The sequence below is a fragment of the Empidonax traillii genome, unplaced genomic scaffold, assembly GCF_003031625.1.
Source record: "Empidonax traillii isolate 1590-97213 ecotype Southwest subspecies unplaced genomic scaffold, ASM303162v1 scaffold889:size374758, whole genome shotgun sequence".
Taxonomy (NCBI): Eukaryota; Metazoa; Chordata; class Aves; order Passeriformes; family Tyrannidae; genus Empidonax; species Empidonax traillii.
In genome coordinates, this window is record NW_020956082.1 from 186,799 (window position 1) to 210,975 (window position 24,177).

A 24,177-nucleotide genomic window follows, 5' to 3' on the forward strand; every position below is an offset into this window, starting at 1 on the left:
TAGAAAACAAATAAATAAAATAAATCTTATCTTTGACAAGCATGCAACCTGTGCCATTCGGGGGTGCTTTTTTCTCTTGTTGTGCTGGGCTGAAGCTGTCCACGTGCATTTTCTTGTGCTGCTGCTTAACAACATTCAAAGGCTTGTTACGTTGCGTGTCTTAAAGCCTTTTCCATCAGTGTCGTGGGGTTTTGCTGCTTATGAACACACATAAACATTTTGTTTATGGACAACAAAAAAAGCTGACGTGAGCTTTCTCACATATCCATCACCTATCCCTGAGGTGCTAAGCTTCATTTTGTAGGAGGGGTTTTTAATGCGTTTGGGTTTCGTTTTAAATGGAAGTGACTATTTCTAAGAATTCTGTTTGTCACTTCAGTGCTAAATCTTATAAAATACAAAAGTACTTAATTATTACTGGGTTTTGGGAAATTTGGAATTTATTGCATATTTAGAAAAATATTCTGATATTTTGTGCTTTGTTTATTGTGAAGCCTTGTTACAAAAATAATTCATAACCCTTCAAATAATACTTAGAATTAGCTGAGGATCCTCTTTGTCTTAAAGGAGGAAGAAACTAATGGTGTTCAATATTTGTCCAGCTGTCTTCCCACTCCTCCCAGGAGTACTTAAACCGTATGTAAATAACCACTAATGCTCCATTTTACAGTGTTTTAAAGGCATCTCTTCTTCCTCTGTAATTTCTCATTAAAAACTCACCTATAGAAAAAGTTTCTGTGACGTGTTTTGCATGAATAGACCATCCAGTTTCATTAACTTTTTGAACTTTTTATTTAACTTTTAAGAACACCTGGGAGAAAAACAGATTGTTCACGGATGGTTTAAGGAAAAGCCTCACTGGAAGTCACAGTCTTTTCCTGTGTTCATTTCGTATTTTTCGCAGTCATCTATTACTTATAAAATTTTCAGATTTGAGTTTGTACTGGAGTTTATTTGGGATGCTCAATGATAAGCTTCAGGGGGAATATTTGTCATCCTGTGCTTTAAGGAGAGTGTCAACAACCGATAATCCAGGACTGGGAGTTCAGGTTGAATTTGTAGAGTTGTTGACTGTAGTATATCCTGCTCTTTCAGATACTTGAGGAGCTAAATAACTCTTTTCTGGTTTTCATTCCCAAGCTCAGGTTGCTGCACTCCTTTGCACTGGAACTCTGTTAGGAGCCTGTAGGTTTGGTAGTTCTGAGGAAGATAGAAGATAAAACTGCTAGTTTTGTTTGTAATTCCTTTGGCACGCATAAGGTTAGGAGGATAAGGAGGGAATGACGCCTATTAAACTGGATAATTTGTTTTGGTCAAGACTGTCTTAAGGGCAAGCTATTTTTAGAGCTTTATCTGTGGCATGAGTTAACAGAGGTGTTTTGAAGTTCACTCCAACAGGAATAGGGATTGTTTTACCAGCAAATGTGAACAGCTTTGTTTTGTAACTTGAAATCAAGTGTTTAGTTACTCTGTCTGTTTTTTTTGTGGGTCACAGTTGTGAGAAGATTCAAGACACAGATAGCGAGAGAAGTTGCTGAAACAAATGCACCCACAGAGCAAAATTGAAAGAGAGATGTATTTTGCTTTTTTTCACATTGATTGCCCAAAATAACTTTGCTTTTCATGTTACAGAGTATTGATTGGTTTACATAATTTGCTGATGATACAATAACTCACCACCGTTCAACAGCGTGAACGGATGAACCCAATGCTATATCACCCTCAATTAAATCTTTCATTAGCAGATTCTGTAGATCTCCATTTCCTACATTTTTTAAGAACAAATATCTCAATGGGCATCAATAAACAGAGTTACAAAAAAGAAATGCTGAAGCTTTCTGGTGATCCTAAGCTAATTTCTTGTATGCAGAGGGATGAAGTACTTGGCACCCAGGCCAGTGGGCTACAACCTGAGCGCTCTCATCAAATACAACTAGGAGTTTCTCTTCTCTCTCACTGTGTAGTTCTTAACATGTGCACTTAGATTCCCAGATAATACTTTATGGGTAAGTTTACTACCAATCTCTTGAGAGTTAGCACATAGAGTGCCGTATTGATTAGGATATTGAGTGCTTTGCTCTGCCAATCTTCAACCCGTTAGATTTTTGAAGATGTGTAAGTGAAGTCTTTAGAAAAACAAGCATTTGTAGCTTTAAAGAAGTAATTATTGCTAATGAAACCTTCAAATGAGGGTAAAATGCAACTGAGCAAGGCACTTTGACATCAGCATAGAGCGTTATGCTGACCCTTACTCTACTGAAAATATTCAAGCCTTGAATCGAGATTGATGGATATAATAGTAGAAGTTTGCAGTATCAGGTTTGGATTGTATTTTTGCATTTGATGGACATGGAAAGCACTCTGATTAGAGCTCTAATTTCGAAAGCACACACTGTAAAAAACTGAAAAAGCAGGAGAAATGCCTTTGTCAGATGAGATGCTTTCTTCATGAGTATTTGATAGATGCTCACATGCACCCATATCTTGCAGCTCTGAAAATTCATCAAAGTTTGAATTTGGCTGTTAGCTGCCCACTTATATTGAACTCTTGCTAACCAATGACTTAAAAAGAAGACCGTTTACTTAAAAACAAGTCCAGTTGTTGTCATCTGACAGAGGCAATTGATTTGAGTGACAGAGGCAATTGATTTGTGAGGTTCTTCCTTGCTTCTTTAAAATCCTTTTTTTTTCAATGAAAACCAATCTGAATTTATGGCTATTGTCATTAATGGAAGGTAAATACATCTAGAATTCATGTAAAGCTCACTCTGAAGGATAAAAAACAAGTGTCACACAAGCATTTATGCAAACATTAAAGCATCACCAATATAAACATTTTTGTTCATAGCATCTCATCAGCTCGTCTCAAACATTTTCATTGTCTTTTTCTTACAAGAAGGAACTACACTGATATTTTTGGAAACTAGATTGTAGACTAGACACATTGATCAAGATGAAATCCACGTACAACCTGGTTTCCTGTAAAGCTTACGCAACAAGTTTGCAATTTTATACAAACTGTTATAATGCTGAATGTGTTACAGCTTTGTATAACATGACTCTTACATCATCTGCAATTTTTAAAGCAGAGCTGGGTAATCCATTAACAAAACAGAAAGGGCATTAGAGACTAAATGGGAGAGTGATGGATTACTGAATTTCATGTTTTGAAGCTCTCAAGGTAGTTGCTTGCCCAGTGAACTGGCGTCTCTGTTTCAAATAACCGCCCTGGCTCAGGCATCAAAGGAAAAGCTTTGCATGGACTTCCTTGCTGCAGTGGGATTCACATTATTGAATAGAGATGTTTGCTTTCTAGTGCAGTCCATGCAGATACTGCAAAATATAAAATTCTGGTAAGAAACCCAGTCCCTGATTAGATATTTAAAATACACAGTTTACTTATTGTTCTTTTCGTTTGAGTGGGTCGCTTGGTACGTGCCTTCCTGACTGTGGCTCCAGGCACATGGCAGGGCAATTTTAAGAACTTGTTGGGTTAAGCAAGGGGAAACTTCTAAGAAGCAGGTGAGAAAGGTCTCCATCAGAGTAATTCAGTGTCATGGGTCTCCTCATGCAGCTGGAGGTGGAGCTTTCTGCTTCTTCTCAGGAAGGGCCATCAAGAAGGAGCCTCTGCTCCCCAGATACAGTGTTTTTACCACGAGGAGTCAAAATTCCCGGAAGGTCTGATCATGTTTCAGGCTTTTTCTGATGTATGCCATTTAATAACGAATACTTCAGCACGTTAAGAAAGCTTTCCAAACCATGCTAGGGTCTTGAAGGGTATTTCTGAGATAGGAGACTTTGTTTAAAGGCTGCTTCAGGTTTGACTTTTCCACCCTAAGTTATATCCTTCATTGGGAGTAAGACTCAGATTGCTCATTTGGTGCCCTGTCATATCTGCTTGTTTGCTAAAAGGAAAAAGAAGAAAATACATGCTAGTTTAGATTTCTTCAGGCAGAAGTCTTTAGTGTTGTGTGGCAGTTACATCTGTAGTAAAGGTCTTGCAGGGGCTTTCTTCTCTCTCAACAAGACAAATTTCTGTATTTACTTTAAAGAGTGCTGCCCTGTTGTATCACCTCTGAAAGCATCAAATGAAAGGCAGCAAAAAACACCTGAAAAAATTGTGGACCAATATAGTAAGCTGGAAAATTATTGTAGTGTAGTTTTGTACTGATGGCAAATTGTCTTTTCCTCGAAATGATACCTTCATTTACTGTGATCTGCTACACTTGGTAACTCCAAGGATGGACTGGTTCTCTGTTCTTTGACCTTTACACCATATTTTTCCCTAACAACCTTTTTCCTATTATTGTTTTCGTTTTGCTACTCCTGTTCCTCTTCCCCTCTTTCAGCAAAAGCACATTAATCATTAAGGACTTTTTCAAAGCTGCTTTTAGCTGAACTGTGAATATTAAGCAGCAGATCCACCAGTAGCTGTAGGACATGACTTCTTAAATTCTGCTGCCATTAAGTGCCCTGGGTTTGCATTTGAGAGGTACTATTTGAGACGCTCAATCCATGGATAATTGGCCCAAAAAATGAACAGCAGAATTAGGGACAGAGTGACATGACCTCAAAGTGAGTGTAGCACGTGCTGGTATTAAGCCCCCTTCGATGTAATGTACTCTTGGGATAGTGCCTGTATCGTGGGATCTTACTTTTTTTAAGCTGTGAAGCCCAAAATATTTTTCTGGAAGTGCTGAACCCTTTGGCTGTGTCACACAGAGGTGGCTCCAAAGCAAAACTGTGAATTGGTTTTCTACATCTGTCATATCTTGAAGTGGTTCAGGGATTCCAGGACAGAACCCCTCTGCAATAGGCATGTTGAAAATGTGTTGTAAGAAATGATCCCTAGTTACCAAACTGCTAATGGAAAGCAAGAAGAGAAGATTAAGAGGAAGAAACAACTTTCTTTTTTTTTTTTTTTTTTTTTTTTAATAAATAATAAATGTCGTTCCTTTCCATTGGTTTTTCTTCCTACTGTCTTTGCTGTGATTACATAGTTACCTTGGGACAGGTAAATACTGTATTGCAATGTGAAAGGTAAAGATGCTTTAAACATACACCCCAAGGAAAGCAGCAAGTGGTGTTCTGCTCTATTTTTCCAGATTCTCCAGCACTTCTTTGAGGAATAAACTGAGGGATTTCTTTTTTTTTTTCCCAGTAAGTAAATCCTGACCCAGGTGAGTGGCTGGGCTGGTTGCTTACCCTGTGTGGAGCTGTCAGCTGATGGCACATGTCTGTGCCTGCAGTGAGCTCTCAGGTCAGCGAGGGCACAGGGAGGGATGATGTAATGGAAACTCCAAACATATGAGGTTTTTAGATTTGTTCAGGGCTTTTTTAGAGAAAAACCCCAACCCAACAGCTCAGTTTTGCCCTTTGTAGATGGAAACTAAAAGGACAGTGATTAGAGCTTTTACCTAAGACAAAAAATTAGGAAAGCTGCTTTTCTGACCATTTTATCTAATAGCGATAAATCTCATTGAGCCAAGTGCATCTGTCCATATGGATGCAGCTATTCTGAGACTAAAGAACTTTAGGCAGTCCTACTGGTGCATCTGACCCAGGTGCCAGGGTCTTTTTGGTCCAGCAGTAGTTATATTCTGATGGGTGAATCTGTGGAGATTATAACGTCAAATGCCAGCTCCTCATTATAGTTAGATAAATGGGTTCTAGCTGGGGAAAAGTATGGTGATTCATTTTTTAATGAAGAGAAATAGCTTCAGATGTTCCATTTCTGGTAATGCACTCTCTTCTAAATGTGTTTTCTTTTGAAAATCTAATCTCAGTTTTAAACACTGTGGGGTTTTGTGATTTGAACTTGTTTCCAGTATGAGTATTCCTCTCAGGCTATTATTTTTAGATGCTTAAGAAGACTCTTCTTTAAAACTAAAAATTATGTATCTTGGAGTTTAATGCAGACAAGTCAGTAAATAAGAATATTTTTCAACATTCCATCCCTCCATCCTCACCATCCATAGCTCCTGAAGGGAATCTATATTTTTACTGTCCCTTACTGATGAAGTTGTGTCAGGTTATTATACCCATTAAAAAGGGGTGAGAGGATGCTCCAGACAGCCTCTATTGTCTGTTCACGGATATCCAAAGCACAGTAACCAATTCCTGGAAGCTCTAGGGCTTCATTTTTAATTTTGACTAATTGTTTTCTTGGAATAACTAGCAGCGGTGACTTCAGAAAGCAATCTCTTCTGGCGCCCAGATCCTTAGTGACTCACCGTATCTTTAGTAACAGTTACAAATATGCTTTGCCACAGTTTTAAAAAGTCCTGGTTGTTTTGTTCACTAAGGATGTATAATGTACAGTGGGAGTGAGTGCTTATCATTTCCTATTCATGACCATTTTGAGATGCAGAATCCAAGGCAATCAAAGACTACCAAGAAAGAGTGGGTTGCATCAGAGGTCTGGTCTGGATGAAAAATATTGTCTGGGGTGTTTTTTTTTTGAACATGGGCAATGACTCTCTTGCCTCCTTCTTAGCTCCTCTACAGTGATTCAGTGCAAGTACTGCTCCATGTTTCTGAGGCTCATCTGCAGTAGGAGCACTAAATTAGTCCCCCATTCAGTAAGACTTCGGCCTTCTTGGAGATTTTGTGGTAGAAATTTCATCACACACGTTATTCAAGAGCAGCACTGGAGGGCAGTGGAGAGAGGCAGGTGCATTTTCCACTCAGGGTGGCATGTGGGAGAGGTTTCCAGCAAGGGAAATCCCCCATGACTTCTCTCAGGTGATGTGCAGGCAGGTCCATTCTTATCCCTACTTGTTTTTTCTCTTGAGGAGAAGTCACGTAGGGCCGATCACTGTCTGAACTTAAAGTGCATCTACGAAGTTGCTGCTGAGGACTGACCAGTGAGTCTTTCCAGTGAGGTTAAAAAACAAAAGTCCAAGTCTGATGTTGTCTGTACCTATTTTATTGTTTAAAATTCAGCAATGGGCTGAAAACTGTATTAACCCTTTTGTGGTAGCTCAGAATTCAGCAGCACATCCAAAGCGTTCCTTCTGGAAAGCATTTCTGGCATGTTTTTCAGCAAGGGTTCGTTATTCTTTTTTTATAGCACACCAACCAAAGATGTATTTGATTTCTTCATGTGACTGCCTGGCTTTCTTAATAGGAATAATGGAAGTTACTTTTTTGGAAGTTACTCTTTTTTTGTTGCTTTTTTGGTGCAGTTGGTGTTTGTGGCACCCAGTGTCCTTCCCTGTTCTGCTGCCACACGGCCACAAAACACCCAAACCGAAACACAACCAAGCACTGCCACTGCGTTGGTTTGAGATGGGAAGCTGAGGTCTGTGATATCAACATAAGGTATTTTATCAGCATTTAATTACAGTCCTTCGTTAAGCAGGTACATACAGGAGTAGCACAAATCCATTAAATGGTAATGCTGAGTTCTCGTCAAGAACTTGTTTATTGGGGAATCAATCGAAGGAGGTAAAAAATGCTGTGTTCCCTCCCTGGTTATTTTGGGAACTCTAAAGCACCAATACCCTTTTTATAACTCGGGCTGATATTTTAGAAAATACCTTTACATGTCTACGACTTGTTTCCAAAACTGTTAGTTGGGCTTGTGGGGTGAAAGGCCGTTCCAAATGCAGAGCTGCTTCCCAGCATACTGTATCTCAGGATAATCCTTTTCTACAAGGAAATTAAGGAACAGTGTCCCACGCTCTCCCTGCAGACGGTTTGGCAGGCTTGGAGAAATTGATCCCTACAGTTTTGTGGTAGATACGACAGCAGCTAACATGACTTGAACCCAGCTTTGCTAATTACTTTATTATTATTTAAAAAAAAAATCTCCTGAAGGGAGACAAAATGATGCTTTAGAGAAGGAGTAGTTTGGATTTTATAAACCTCTCTGAGCTCTCTCTGTGTTGTAAAGGCTTGTGGAGGAAGGGTGCAAGTGTGGGCTGGTCAGTGAAAATCCCTATTTGGCATTCAGCAGGGGTTCAGATAAAAGCAAGCTTAAAGAATGGGAGGAAATAAACCTAAAAATGTAATTATTTACTGTTGCTGCAAAATCTGTGCTAGCTCTTGTCTCCTAACCTTGAAGAAAGTTATAATAGACATGGAAAGATATAATAGGCATTATCAGGATGAGGAGAGACATGAAATCCTGTAGGCAAGCCAGGAAGGCAGACAGGTATTCCCTGTCCTTATTGCCATTTTTACGTTTTATGCAGGCCCCTTTTTGCCTTACTAGCTCCCAAAGCAGTCCAAATCTTTTCATACAGTCTCCACTACCTCCCAGACCTTTGGCAGGTCAGCAAGCAGGTGAATTGAAAAGCAAGGGATTTAAACCAGAAACAGATATTTTTATTATGATGGTGCACAGTCAGTCCTGGCTTTGTTAGTATCTTTTGGTCAAGAAGGCAGCAGAAAGACTAGCCATCAGTACAAACCCCTAGGCTTGCCAGGACTAAAAAAGTGTAATGCTTTGATGTTTGAAAAGAGAAGGACATGGGTCCACTCACAAATTTTGCCATAATTCCACTTCAGGACAGCTGTCTGAAACCAGACAGTATTTGGTGTTGCACATTGTCCTCCTGTTCCCTGCTTCCTTAAGGAAGGAGTGGCTTTGAGTTGTATAATGCTGTTCTCCGTCTCATCTCCCTACCTGAAATCACAGCTCCATTAATTTTTCTTTTATCTGACTTCTTCTTCCTCTTCTTCTTCCTCTTCTTCTTCTTCCTCTTCTTCTTCTTCCTCTTCTTCTTCTTCCTCTTCTTCTTCTTCCTCTTCTTCTTCCTCTTCTTCTTCCTCTTCTTCTTCTTCCTTTTCTTCTTCTTCCTCCTCCTCCTCTTCCTCCTCTTCCTCCTCTTCCTCCTCTTCCTTCTCTTCTTCCTCCTCTTCCTCCTCTTCCTCCTCTTCCTCCTCCTCTTCCTCCTCCTCCTCCTCCTTCCCCTCCTTCCTTCTTCCTTCTTTCTTCTTTCTTCTTCTTCTTCTTTCTTCTTCTTCTTCCACCACTCAAGAGCTGCAGTGAGAAGAGCGATGACCTTATATCTGCCAAAGGGAGCCCATCACAAATCTGGCATTTTCTGGGTGCAGGAGGAAGGCGTTACAAGAATTACTACCGATGAGAAATATGCCTGCTCTGCCAAAGGCTGACATCCAAACTGGAAATGCAGGATGAAAAAGGTTGCTGTTGTAGAGAGACAAAAAAAAAAAAAAAAAAAAAGAGAGACTTCTCCTCTGTTTCAGAGGCACAGAAAGCTGAATGAGAAGTGGTTAAGGTCTTTTATATTTCATCGCTCTCTTCTCCCCTTGTTCATGATGAGAAAAAGACAACCAATTAAATATCTGACATGGAGGAGCTGCAGCCTTTCTTTGTGCAGAGGTATCTCAATTCTCACGTGTTATTTTCATATGCAGTTCCATATGCTGAGTGGATCTCTTCCTAATTGTTAAATGACAGCTCTGCAGTTCAGTTATGGAAATGATTTCTACTTCAGTACCACTTGCCCTTGAATTGAGAACAGGAGGTCAACCAAAATTAGGTAATTTTTCTTTGAACCTTTTATCTTTCTGAAAAGAGATCCGGTTCAACATGATGCCTGTCAAGAGGAATGTGAAGTTCTGTGCTTTAAAACAAGCCTTGTGGCCAGGCTGTTTTTGGGATCATGTGGAGAACTGGTGTCGTGATCTGTCCTGATTAGGCTTTTAAACAGACGAATACAGGTGTGGTGCATTGACTGTAGTGCAGAGTTTGTATTCTATTGCCTGCATTCATTGCCAGGACTCATTTTGAAATCACAGATTGAATAAAACAAAGTTGTAATATTAACTGAGGCAAGAAGAGCTGCGTGGGCAGAGCAGACGGCCCCTTGGCTTCAGTGGGATTGTGCACAGGCATAAATGTCCTCCCACGCTCATCTCTTTTCAGGGTAGCACCTACAGCTTCAGCTTTCATTGCAAGCCTTTGTTTTACTCTTACACAAAAAAAAGAGGCTGGAAAAAACAAAAGTGAGTTGTGTATTATGCAGCAAATGTTAGCAAGGACATATTCTGTGGTTTAAAAAAAAAAAAAAAAAGGAGGCAAAGAAAAATGCAAATCTGTAGCTTTTCCTTTCTTTTCAGAAGTATTCCTCTGGTGTCTCCCTGCTGGCACGTAATGCTGATATTTTTGTGCATTTGATCTGAAGGTCACTGAAGTTAGTGCAGAGATTCACACTGTCGTTAGTGGACTTTGCACCACACTGAGCAAGAGCTGCTGTTTTGCTGATAAATCCAAGTGTAATGCCAGTCCGGAGGCTTTGAAACTACAATAGCAACAGTGCTGGAGGGGCTGTAAACAGGCTGGACTACAGATATTTGGCTGCCCCCTTTTCCGTGGGAGGTTTCTCATGGTGAATTGAAAGACAGCAGTTTGCATTCTAAAAGAAATGAGAAAAAAATACCCAAAATTATTTAGACCATTTTTTTTTTTTTCCCCAGTTTGGCTTTTTTCCCCCCTTGTAAGTTCACATGTTTGAATTCCAGAAAAGAAGCAAGCATGATTAGTTTGGTCCCACTGAGAAGATGTGTCTGCAATGGCAGCGTAACTCTGAGTGACCCTCTTGTCCTGATAAATTCTATTTTCAGCTTGTTGGAAAGGGTGTAGATAAATGCCATAAAAGCAGCAAAAAAGAAAAACAAAAAACAAAACAAACAAACAAACAAACAAAAATTTGGTCTGACCACTTTGTCTTGTTAAATATTTTAGGAAAGAAAACTCAGCTGAACACATGCTGGAATGCAGGCATATTTTCAAGCTCTTGGTGCACTGTTTACATATTTTTAGATGAGCCCTTTTGCCCAAATGCCAGTAGCTTTTCACTCTTCATTTAGTGGTGTATTCGTGTATAATTCCAGATCTGTGGGATGCGTGGTTGTGCCAGGGACAGAGGGTTAATGTTCCTGGGAGGAGGTGGAGATGCTGCTGGTGGTGTGTGTGCCTGGGGAGGGTCTGTTGTGCCAGGCTTGTGCTCTCCCTCTTCTGCTGGTAAAACACCCTGGAGCACATGGATGCCTGGCATGGCTGAGCTGCGGTGCCATGGACACAGCCAGGAGAGATGTGCATAAACAGCTGCCCTTGAAAAATTATTTCTGAAAAAAAGCGCCATTTTATGGGCACGGAACGTATTTGCTGCAGCTGGGTTGTGCTGATCTAAGAGCTTAGGTGCAGAAATATAGGGGCCTTTTTAATAGGGGACTCTTTGAGGGCAGTTGCTGTTATGAGACACAAATCAGCAGAGGATTTGCTTGGCCTTTACCAACCACTTGCGAAACTTGCAGCAACCAAAATAAACACCGTTGTACTTTTAGTTCAGCTCCGTGTGTTCAGCTGCGTGCCCTGTACACCCCTCACCTTCTCTTGTTTCAGGCAGTCTGGGTGCCTTTTAGACCACAGGCCAAGTATGAACTGTTCAGAAAGGAGCAGAAAAGAAGGTTTTAAACACATCTTATTCGAAAGTGCTGATTCAGAGTAATTCTAATCTTCGGTCTCTTCTCTGAGAAAAACAGGTATGGTCTTGACTGAAGACTGGTTGGAGGGGAAAAGCCAAGGTCTTCTAGCCATTGCCATGAACAGGAGCCTGCATTGTCTGTTCCCATGGAAAATAAATTGTTTTAGGATTATAGAACCGTAGAATGGTTTGGTTTGGAAGAGGATATTTGTAGAGGATATTAATTTCTACTCAGCTTTTATATTTGGTGTAATACTTTTAGGCAGGACATTAATGGATTCTTGAGTCATTTATGTAACAGATAAACTGAAACATTGAAGAGCGGCAGGGGAGCAAGAGAGATCTGTTTTGGGGATGCTAACCGTGTTATTCAGCCTGCAAGCTGATAGTACACTCAGCCAGAATATGCCAGAATACCAAGTTTAGCAGCCTCCTAAAGGTCAAGAATTCTCTGCTCAGGTTTTTACTGTATTGTTTAACTGTGAGATTATTTTTAAATGCAGATTACTTAAACCATGTTGATGGAGTTGGTATAAAAGTAATTCTTAACTCCACAGTTCATTCCTGTTCTCCTGCCAGTATATATCACAGTAACAGAGAGGAACGTGGCTAAATTGTTTTGATTAAATAAAAAATTATGTTAAAAGCACAGAAATTTCCTTATATAATTAGAGTTAACCAAGTGCACGGTCTTGGTGACACCCTGTAACAAAAACATGCCCCGATGGCAGGGAGGGTTTGGTGCTCTGATGTGGTACTTGCCAAACCATGTAAGAAAATGGTAAATAATAACATAAAGTAGTTGAAACTTAGTTCTGAGAAAGTGGGGGGTTTTATGATGCTGAATGATGCTTGATTTTAATTTTTTGGCCATGCTGAATGACTGCCCTGTTAGATAATAGGTAGGTTAAAATGTAATTAATATGAATTCCAGGTCTGATTAATGTTCTTACTGGAGTAGCCAAATTTAGGGTAAAAGCAGAAGATACTTCAGTAAGGGCTCCCTTTCTCTTGGACTTGTTTCACACTGCAACTAATTGCTACAAGATCGAAAAAAACAGAGGCTAGCGCAGGTATTTGGAGATGAAAGGTGTACGTTTCAGCTCTCTGAGCCAGTCTTAAAAACACCAATCACACAAAATACGGTACAAGAAAACAAGTACAGCTGTCAAACAAGATGGAAAAATGCCAAACGGGACAGGAAGGCACCAAATCGTAAGTGAGGAGGAGCATTTACCCTTTGAGGTGCCCTGCAGAGGACTTTGAGAGAAGAGCACATCACCTTGCAGTGGTTTCACTGAGAGACTCTACATCAGTGATGAGCTGACACAGCAGACAGATTAATGATGAGGGAGCTTTCTCGTCGCTGGCATCCTTGTGACCACTGGCAGTGAAAGGACTACCAGTGCTGGGGGAGCTGAGCTGAGCCAGTGAAAAACATGATCAAGGAGATAAGAACCTGATACCCTGCCAGAAACACGGTGTATATCCTTTAGTTTTTAAATCCATGTGTTGATTTAAATCTCACACTAACACAAAGGTAATTTAAATTTTTTTCATGATGTCTTTATGTGCCTCTCTGTACAGTTTGGTGAAGCCTGCTGGTTTTTTTTTGCTTTTAAAACCTCTTAAGTCCTGCCAAATATCCGTAGGCATGGAAAGATACATACAAATTTTGAATATATTATTTTACTGTTTCTCTAAGATTGTGTCCTGTGGCAGACACTGGAATTGCAGAGGGTCCCCAAAAGCTTTATTTGTAAAGGAGGAAAAACAATATGAAACTTTCAGTGTAATTTATACTTTTAGGGTGCTTGGGAACTGTCTGTTGCCAAAAGAAGCATGAAACTTTTATGAACTGTCTCCCACATGGAGGGTTGCCCAGTGATGACCAGTCTGTGAGGACAGATTCAGATTAGATATAAGGAAGGCATTTTTTACAGTGAGGGTGGTGAAACACTGGCATGGGTTGCACAGAGAGGTGGTGGATGCCCCATCCTGGGAACATTCAAGGTCGGGTTGGACAGGGCTCTGAGCAAGCTGATGTAGCCGAAGATGTCCCTGCTTTAGATGGACTAGATGGCTCTAGTTGGACTAGGTGGCCTTAAAATGTCTCTTCCAACCCAAACTGTTCTATGATTTCTAAAAATTGACCACAAGCTTCTAAATAAATTCTTCAGTAGTAAGCCTCGACCTTGAAGGGTCACAGCTCTCTAGAGCTGTGTTGCCTGTTTTATCTTCTTGTCAGGACGAAACGGTCGTGTCTGTAGGACAGGAGAAGAGCAGGACTTTCTTCCTAGTATTCACACTAAGGAGTATAAATCTCTGCAGCCCATCTGCGTGGAGGTCTCTGAAGCATGCCAAGTGGAAACAAAGTTCGTGCAAAGAAGAGTCAGAGAGCAAATGCATTTCTTAGTGATTTTAACTCCGTTTATACCTTTGTTTACATAACAGCCGGCTCAAGACCCAACAAGAGCTGTGAACCAAGACAGTGCAGTTAGGCTAAGCAGGTTAAGTGATTTATTTGGCCCACCGTTACACCTGCTCACTTCAAGCCAGTCAAGCAGCAGAAGAAAAATGCTCATGTTAAAGCTTAAACACCCCACACTTATAATTTTAGGGTGTGAAAGAACTCGAACTGTGTTTTCAAAGATGCTGTAATTCAAATGAAAACAGGCTTGATGTGCTTTCTTTGTCAAAACGGTGTCTATAAGGGCAGAGAGGAAGTCGGGGGAGCATGTGTTTTTGTTTTATTTTTTATAAACAGTTTTGATACAGAGACATCTGACTTCCCATTCCTGCACCAGGAGTTGGATCATAACACTTTTTGTTCTCTTATCAACTCCATTCCTATCTAAAGAAGGCAACAGTGGTGGCAATGCCTTTGGTTAGGATTACCCAGCCCAATATTTAGTGGCCATCGACTCTGACCAGCTTACATAGTTGGTATTTCCCATGCCGGGTTAAATCCTTCCCCAAACTGCTTTGTCCGTATCCAAGATCAAGACTAGGAGGGGGAAAAAAATGTTCTGGGTGTTTCTCCTTAAATGTCTTTCTTTATATAGGATGTGCCATAGTGGTTTTTGGGGGAAAAAAAAAAACAAAACTTGGAAATAGTAAGCTCAAGGTTTATAGCAAGGTCAGAAAGGTGCCTCTTAGAGCCCTTATGAAAAAAGAATTGACTTAAAAATTCAGGAATCTCTGAACATCTTATCTGTGTGTCTTTGACACAGATTTTGTCCAGCACCTCAATTCCAAGAGGGTTTTGCATGAATAGAGCACGTTCCATAGTGGAAATGTAGTCTCTGGATGCACTGGACTCTGCTGTAGGTACCTGGCTCTGTGTCCAGGCTGATGAACAGGCTGTGCAAGGGCATTGCCCAAAGGTAGGAGACAACCTCATGTGACAGACAGTGAAATGGTAAAGATCTCAAACTGCGGCTGCATCAGAGGGACTTGAGGTTTCTGCATCTGTTTAACCACTTACCAAGGGCTGAAATGAAGCAGATGCAGCTTCATGGGGCGGATTGACTTTGCATCCTGAGCATTGGTGCTCGCTCTTGGCATGTGGGGCTCAGGAGGACAAACCAGGCTATTTTTAAACAATCGTTATTAACCTGTTTCAATCACTCCACATTTGTGAAACTGGTTGACTACTGGGATGGAGAAATCACTGGGAATTCCCTATGAAATTCACGGTTTTATATTTAGTGACTTAAACCGTGGACAGACAGGAGACCAAAACACTGTGTACATTACAGAGAGAGTTAAACATACACCACTCTTTAGTGAGGGGAGCCATAAAGGGTTTTCCATTCTGTTAAGCTCCTGTGGTGGCCAGTGACTGCAGCAGATTTTATGGGGTAACTTGAGTCTCACATAGTTGAAGATGTTGTAAAAGGGTGTCAGAGGAACCAGGTAAGCAGGCTTAGCGAACAGCAGTCAGTTCAGGTAAGCCCACATAAAAAGTTACAAGTGTAACCTTGCAAAGAGTCATCCATAAGTGAGAACAAAATTTGCATTTTGTCAGCATGAACAGGCTTGTTTTTTTTTTCTGGATTGTGTTGGTACCAGCAGAACTGTGGCTTCTATAACCTTCCCTTTCTGACCACAGCAAGATGCCCTAGGAAGTGGCTCAGCATTAGGGTGATTGAGGGCTCCTTCACTAATGAACAGAATCCGAGGTCACTGATCGCAAATGTAGAGTGATTATCTGTGCTAGACATCCACCATTTGTTCATTGTCAGCCTCTATGTCTGTGCACTGGGGTAGGATGCTTTTAAGTGGAAGTGTGGGTAAGTAACTCCTGTAACAAGGAGTTTGTGCAGGGGCAGCACACAGGGCAGGAGACTGTTCCCTGGGTAGGATATAGGGAATACATAAGGTCAAAGCAGGTACAGGTACAAATCAAAGTGATTAAAAAAAAAAAAAATCAAAAAAAGAGGAAGTTAAAGGGCTTACAGAAAGAAATTCACGTTAATATCACCAGTTTGAAAACAGCACAGCCATATAGAAAGTGTATAAGGCTTTCATAAAGGCACCTTTTTCCTTGTTAATTATTAAGAATAATACTATTCTTGTTAACTCTTTGATATGAAACATATAAAATCTACACAGTAGGCTACCTTCTAATTAGTTCTGCTAATATACTGATTAAAATGTGGTTTGGGTTTTTTTTTTAACACTGCCTGAAAAGAAACCTGTGCTTCCAAAAGTCACAAAGAGCAACAGGTTAAGGTATGTGCCCCTCTGTATCTATCAATGCTCATTTTTCATGCAGGGTGTAGAATACAAGGTAGACTGTTTTCAGGAGGCTGGTAATGTAAAAGGAATGACATTACATTTGCTGGGCAGTATCAGGGACTTAGTTTTATCCTCCTGGAGTTGTTCCAGTTTGTGCAATCCTTTATCTGTTTAATCTGTGATATTACAGGCTTGATGTTACATTAAAAGTATTAAAAAAGCCACAGTTGAGTTCACGGGTTTTTTTCTATGGGGATGTAATAATAATTCACTTAAGAGGTTCCTGGTTCATGTAATACCAAAATAATGGAGAATTAAAAGGCACTTTCTCTTGTGCAAATATTTGTGCTTTATTTTATACAGTATTATGGAAATGAATTGCACTTTGCCTTAGAGTTTTTGAAGGCCGCGATTATAGATTTGCAGCAGAAATAGCTCAATGAATTTAGTATTGTCAGAAATGTGGTCATATGAAATCAATGGATTGCCATCCATTCCATTTTTTTCCTGGAATTATCTAGACTTGCTGTCATTATCATATGCCCCAGTATATCTTGCAGAATATTAATGAATACAAAAATAACTTCTGGAGTTTGCAGTGGGATCACGATTGATTCGATGTGCTAGAAGATTTGATGCAGCATCTCACACTTTTACCATTCTGCTTTGGTTTTTGGCTTTTTTTTTTTCTTTTTACCATTTATCAGATGTTCCCAAGATGAAACCTAAGTGGCAGAAATAAATCCCTCTGATAAAACATCTGACATGAAATATTTCCACCCAGTGGAATCACCAGTTTAATGTGGTATTACAGTAATTTTTGAAGAAGAAAATATAAGGTCACATCCAATCTTTGTCTTACTTTTAGGTCATCCATGCAAGAGGAAGTGCAGCTGAGTTGCATATTTTAACATTCCTGCTGCAGATGTTCGAGTGGAAGAGTCACTAAAGCCACATGTAGTGGAACAAACCCCCCAGTACCTCTTACCCAGGCAGCTTGGATGAGTCACCTGGGAATTGTGTGCACCAGTTGTCAGGGAGAGGCCACCCAAAGCAAGCTTGGGAAGCAAGTGATAGTGCTGAGTTTATCAGGGTTTATTTATTTTGTGCTATCAGACAGTACAATAAAAAATTCCCACAGTACTAAGTAAAAATACCTTACAAGGAAGGGAAGCTTCTGTGATAGAGCTTGGCAGCATTGTTGCAAAAATGACTTTTGGATGTGCCTTTTCGGAGGAGAATGTGTCCTTGCACTGTTACAAAGTGTCTAATTCCCATTTTGAATTTCTGGTTATGTTGGGACCTTTTTTGGTTTTTATTTCTTTTCTCTTCCCTTTTTTGGAACGGGAGAGGCTGTTTGGAAATTTTTTTCATTCCCCACCCCTACCTCCCTCTATTTTCTTTTGTTTGGTTGGGGGTTTTTTAATTAAGATTTGCCCTTCTTTATCAATGAAAGCCTCTAAGCAAGGTCCAGCTAGACCTTGAAAAGGATATAATAGAATCTTATTGTTTCTGTCCACGTTAGAGAAATAAGTCTGACCTGTTAATGCCTCCTGGCAGCGGCCAGGGCTATTTGCCAGCTTCGTTTGAGCACTGAAGCCAGTGGGTTCCATAGGCAACTCCCTGCTGCTGCTTTAGTGACACCTCTGCTCCCCTGGCTTCCAGCAGTGCTGATATGCCAAGGCATGACTGAAGAAGCCACTTTGTACTTTCAATCTATTGACTTTAAAACCACCCAAGTGACCCTGACAGAGCACTGTGTAAAAAAAAAGGTTAAAAGGACTTGGACTGGTTTGTATTTTTTTACTTGCCAAGTAAAGGTGCGGTTCCTGCTGTCAGATCTCTAGGTTTCCTCACTGGCTCTTTCCAGAGACTTTCTTTTCCAACTGCAGTTATAATCTTTTAGGGATTCAGAAATAAAACCAGGGATAACTGAGAACGTGCAGAACTTGCTTGTGCTGATCGTATTGGCTCAGGCAAAACCTGCTCTGGTGCTGAACCAGCAAGGAGGGGGAGGTTCATCAAGGGGGAACTTTGGTACCTTCCTGTAAGGGAAGGAGGGTGCAAAATGGGAGCTGATAGGGTAGTTGACCACTATTGGCCAGTACTCCACATGGACCTATTGGAATGAAGCCAGAGGGGGGTAGCAAAGATGTTCTGAGGGCTGGAGCACGTCTGCTGTGGAGACAGTTTGCTATGAGAGTTTGGATGGTTCAGCCTGGAGAAGAGAAGACTCTGGGGAGACCATGGAGCCCTTTCCAGTAGCTAAAGGGCCTGCAAGGGAGCTGGAGAGAGATTTTGGACATGGAGTGTCATGGACTGATAGGACGAGAGGGAATGGTTTTAAACTAAAAGATAGTATGTCCAGAATAAATATACTGGGAAGAAATTCTTAATTGTGAGGGTGGCGAGGCATTGGCACTGGTTGCCCAGAGAAGCTATGGATACCTTATCCCTGAAAATGTTCAAGACCAGGTTGGATGGGGCTTGGAAGCAACCTGGTGCAGTGGAAGGTGTCCTTGTGCAGGGCAGAGGCTTGGAACAAGATGAGCTTTAACTTCCCATCCCACCCAAACCATCCTATGATTCTGTGATTGCTTTTCCTGCTGAAATACTACTACACTTGTAACTTGGGATAATATTTACAGAGTAGTCCATGCAGGTGTTTTACTAAGGTAGTATTTGCATGGAATTAGCAAATTTGGAGGAAGTGGGGGAGTTGACATCGTCAGATAAACGAGATTTTTTTTGTAACCCTAACTAGCCCTGCTGAAGCAGATTGTATCTAACCCCATGCATACATCTTCTTTTACTCCAGACAAGCAATCTCTCTCTTCATACTTGTTTGCAAAAGTGGATTTGCTCTGAAATCAGTATCTGTTTAATTAATGCAGTGGAAACAAAATGGTGTTTGCTTCTGCTCGTGGGTGTTTCTGGAGAAGATGTGTGTGCTGTGAATTCCCAGGCACGTTTCCTGTGTGCTCGCTCCGTGTGATCCGAGCTGGCCACAAGTTCAGCCTCGGTGACGTCTTGGGACCAGTTCCTTGTTTTATTTATCCCCCCCGCTGGCTTTCCTGTTTGCAGCCTAACGTGCTCCTATTGTGAACGGGCAGATACTCATCTGGTGTTAAGTCGCTGGTTTAACCATAGCCCTGCTGCTTTGATGTGAGCCCAGCCCACAATCTCTGAGGTGGGTTTAAAATGGGAGTCAAAGGTTGGTTTTAGATGAGTATTTACAGAGATAATTCTGTTTGAAAGAAAACTACTGGTTAGCCTGTGATGTGTGTGGCTTTATATACCCTTGTGTTTCTTCTGCGTATAAGACAAGTGTTACTCAGACACATAATCCTGCCCTGAACTCCTCGGGGGGAGCAGTGGAATTCATTGGGCTGGCTGGCGATGCCTGACCTCTTCCTGGACTCCTCTTGCTGCAGGTCAGCCTGAGGTGAGCCAGGTGGGATCTGCAAGCGACTCCTGGCCTACCACCTCTTCTGCACAGGACACTGAGGCACCTTTTCAGGTGGAAAACTATATTTATTTGTCCCCAGGCATATTACAGTACCATATTGTATTGTTTTGGAGGTATTCCCTGCTGGTTTCACTTTCCAAGCAAATGTAACGTGCTAAGAGGTTTGACAGCCATGACTCCAGAGTCTTTATTTGTGATACACTCAGTTACTTACTTGATGTATACTTTGTAGTTTTCCTGGCTAACAGAGGTAGAAGTTTTGCTTAAATGCAGAATATTTTGTGATCCAGAAGGAAAAATGACATGGAGTAAAAAAAATTATTGCTTAGCCACGAGCAACTCAGAAGTTGTTAACAAGCAACAAAATTTGCTTCTCTGGGAAATGTTATGCTAGAAATTTCTTTGGTTCACCCCTTCACATATCTGAGTAAGAAGTGGAGAAGGAAGTTCCTTTTTATTTTAATCACATGTTACTGAATGGTTGGGCTTCAGTCCCCCAAAAAAGGGCCACACTTCTGAACACTTCTACTTTTGCTAATAACTTCTGTTGAAAATATGAGCTCTGTAATTCTTTTAATTAAGAAAAAAACCCTCTGTTAGTAAAGAACTTTGCTTACCACAGTCTCAAAACCTGATAATAACAACAAGGTTTCCTTGCTAACAAGCAATGAATGTCTTTTCTGTTTCTGTTGACCAAAAAAAATTGGGAAGGCTGAAAATTAATGTGGATTCCTAATTGCAGTGAATGCCTAGGATGTCTGAAGGCACTTTGTGTTTCTGGTGACATTACAGATTGAGTTTTTACTTATGCAAGAGACAGCTAAATCTTTAAAACATCCTAATCTAAGGCAAAGCCTAAGACAGGAGAATAAAATATCTTCCTGAGCAATGAAATTGCATTGAATCCCAGCTTCTGCAGAGCAAATTACTGTATTGCCTGTACCAAAAGGATCAGACCTAAAACCCTACAATACTCCTATCCTCCAAGAAGCAGCTGCCTGGGTACAGAAGTCCAGAAGTACTTGGCTGGCTGTGTTTGCACACAGGCATCAGAAGCTGATGCTTTTTCACTATCTAAAGAGTGTTTTCCTGGTAATTCAAGATGGGATAATTCCTTTACAAAGAACCCTTAATGATCTTACAAGCACCACGCCAAGTTGAGAAGGCTTTTAAGAGTGGGTCTGGCGCCCGTGGCTGGTGGCTATAAAATGCAACTGCATTTCGTGCGAAATAGGATCTAACTGGACAAACCTTGTCCAGTTTCAGACTGTCTCCGTTTCTTGAACGCTGTGGAGCTCTCCCTGTGTGAAGGTGGAATTGACTCCCTCTCCCTGTGACACTGGAAATTAATATGAATATAAATAAAATGATATGTGAATTCAGAGAGGTTTCTTTTTGCTGTTCCAATATACTGGCTAAAAGTTAAAAATACTAGATGTATCAAAGTTGCTAGAAGCTGTTTTAAGTGGCTGCTCAAACTGATACCATAGAGAACAATTGCATTTTTTAAAGTTTTCAGCTTGTGAGGATTGGTTTTCTAAAAATACATGGAGGTTTTTTTAAGTATAGTTACTAAGATAGAAAAAGATGTGCTTCTTTTAGTTTCTCATATAAATATTTTTGCAGCGTTCCGCTCTTGCAGCTCTTAGAAAACCTGATTCAAGTCTGGGGACAGTTTGTGTTTCTTGGATGTTTGTTTTGCAGCTCCTTTTTATAGCCCAGGCTCAGGAGTGAAGCGGGAGGAGGGGTGGGAGAGCATGTGGGGAGAAAGAACTTTGACAGTTGCAGGAAATGGATGTCCGTTCCTACACCTTCCTGAAAGCCTCGAGCTTGGCTCTCCAGCCTGAAGGTGGGGGTGCAGGTGCTGTTCCCACTGCACATGATCTGCTCTCACAACCCCACTTGTGCCCAAAGACCACGTCCACCCCCGTGAAGGGCTCAGCTGAAGTCTAGGTTGCAGCCTGGGTGGCAAACGTGTTGGGCTTTAGGACTTCGAGTCACTGACCGGTTTGTTCCATTTTGGTTTTGCTCAACTGCAGAGGGTCTGAGTGGGCTGAATTATTTTTTAACAATAAGGAGTATATCAAAAGGGATGCCTTGTTTCTTGCTGATCATGAGCAGAGATACCAAATTTGCTCTTCTCCTGGAGGACATCACAGGGGAGCAATAAGGAGGTTTGCATTTCACTGCTCCATCTTATTTTGTCTTCTTTTTTTTTTTTCTCGTGGAGGATATAAACTAGCAAAGCATATAAAACTGAAGCTCGATTCTGAGCAGCCTGATTTACAGCTCTCTTGGTTAAATTTTAGGTTAGTCCACTTGAGAGTAGATAACCAGACACCATCCAACCCACATGGGAAAGTTATAGCTGATTTATAGCTCAAAGTATGCTCAGTGAGTACACTTACACTTGGATGAAGTGGCAATGTCTTTGTGTAATCAGAGAGTTTCGTTTTGAGCAGTTCACATTCCTTTTAGCTGACAAAACCTGAAGAGGGGAAGAAAAAAGTCCTCCTTATGCCTTAGGCTCATGAAAAACATCTCCTCCAGATCCAGGCACCTAAGTCTCCCCCTGTCTGCTCACACTCCCCACTGTGATTAAGCCATAAAATCAGCTTTAGCAGATCTTAAAGGTTGCATGGGCAAACCCTGGCCTGATTTAGTCTCCTGATGGGCTCACGTGACTTGGGGTGCAGAGTTGTGGCTGGAAAGCCTGAGAATGTCAACAGGAGTTTGGCCTTTGAGGTCTTCTTGTCGAGGACCAGGACCCAGGGCTGCATAACATGGCACTGCCACTCCTTCCCTGAAAGGTCAGGATAGAAATCAGCCCATGGCTGGAACACATGTGGAGGAAAGAGAGGTCAGGTTACTGAGACGAGCTGTTGTCAGATCTTGTCTGTGAAACGAGACTTGTAATGTGTTATAGATACTGGGATTATTTTGGGGTGGTGAGAAAAGCTTCTCCTGCAGAAGCTGTTCTGTGAAAGGCAGCTCAAGTAATTTTCCTGGTCAGGTGTGGGAAAACAGGGATGCTAAAACTGGGAAGATTTAGCAGGAGTTGAAGAGGCATTTGCTTTGCAGTCCCAATTTGCAGCATTTGCACTGGTTGGGCTGACATTGTCCAGTTCTGCTCATTTCAGGGGAGAATGGTCAACTGCAGCAGGGGTCTGTGATCTGTTTTCTGCTTCACAAAGCCTCAGGGGTTAACTAATGGATTGCTTGAGATTTGACTTTCCCAGTGCTTCCTAATCAAGGAATGTTTTGAGAGGTACTTCAGGGCAGGAAAATATTCAGGAAAATACAAGAAAGCCCGCTGCCAAATGGAGTTAAGCTGTCAAATTCCTCACCAAACATTTCTTTCTGCACAGTGATGAAATGTAATTATTTTTCTCAAATACTGTTCTTGCAATTTTGTTTTGTAGGAATCGGAGTTTCTCTGTCTGGAGTTCGATGAAGCCAAGGTGAGCCAGATGCTGAAGAAACTCTCAGAAATAGAGGAAAGTATGGCTTTGTTGACTCAGACTACTTAATCAAATAAAGAGATTGCAACTTAGAAAAAAATGGCCCTTGGTACTTTTTCATAATTCCTATTCTGCCCATAAAATATGGTGACAATGGTTAAATTATAAGTGGATGATACATTCACAACCAGACATGAGCTAAGTCACACTGTGAAGATTTCTCATCCATTCCTGGCCTCTTCACCAAGGTGGCATCAGCATTGTTTGCTGCTGCATAATCAAACCTTAGAATGTAGCATAGCTTTTTTCTTTTACCTCTCAGTCAATTTTGGAGTCTTCCAGATGCTGTAAATGCTGGGCTGGATGAACAGCAAAGGTAAATTGGCTAGCTGTGGCAGGAGAGAAATGAGCAGAACAATGAGCAGAACAAACAGGCAGATCAGGGGGTACTCATGTTTATCCTTCCAAACCATGGGCTTTATAGGACAAATCCACCTGTGTGAACTCTGTCTGCTTAGGGCTTAAAGCCCGGGAGAGCAGATGAAGTGCAGCGAGTTCAGGGAGCAGAGACACAAACACATTTCTGTAATGGGGAGCCCCTGTGCTGCTGAGGATTAAGGTGGTTCCCAAGGGTGTGAGTTGGACAACCTGGCTGGCCTGTCCAGTCAGACCTTCCTGGTGCTGTGAGGAGCCAGGGGACAATCAGGGGAGCATCTTTAGGGCAGTGGGAGGTGCTGGTTTCCCAAGAGGAACAGTCCTCCTGCATGTGCAGATCACCTGATCCAGCTGCTTCTGGCAATCCTTCAAAGCCCCTTCTGATGTTCTTCCCCAAGGACCATCCACCCTCATCAGCCTTCTGGCTCTTGAGCTATAGTGCAGCCCTGGCACCGAGCTGCACGGTGTGTTTGAGAGGCCAGTGATTTGTCAGAGCACAGTTTAACTTGGCTGCTCTTAGTTCAGTTTGTCACGGTTTGTTTTGACCTCGAAAAGCCTCAGATTAAACCCAAGAGTTCTAGTGTGTGTGTGCACATTCAGCTTGGAATGT

At 41.3% G+C, this 24,177-nt stretch overlaps 1 protein-coding gene across 2 annotated transcripts in view; it reads left to right on the forward strand.

Annotated features, from left to right (window-relative positions):
* The window catches only part of COMMD1 (copper metabolism domain containing 1), a 67,241-nt gene extending 44,009 nt beyond the window's left edge, over nt 1–23,232 (forward strand). Inside the window, exon 3 of one of the 2 annotated variants that reach the window (XM_027902572.1) lies at nt 23,094–23,232. In XM_027902572.1, coding sequence (XP_027758373.1) covers nt 23,094–23,201 — 108 coding nt within the window. In that variant the 3' untranslated portion in view covers nt 23,202–23,232. Of the gene's footprint in view, nt 1–4,052; nt 4,101–23,093 lie in introns of those variants that run through there. The other variant, XM_027902574.1, reaches the window with a different exon arrangement.
* Nucleotides 23,233–24,177: the final 945 nt, after the last annotated feature.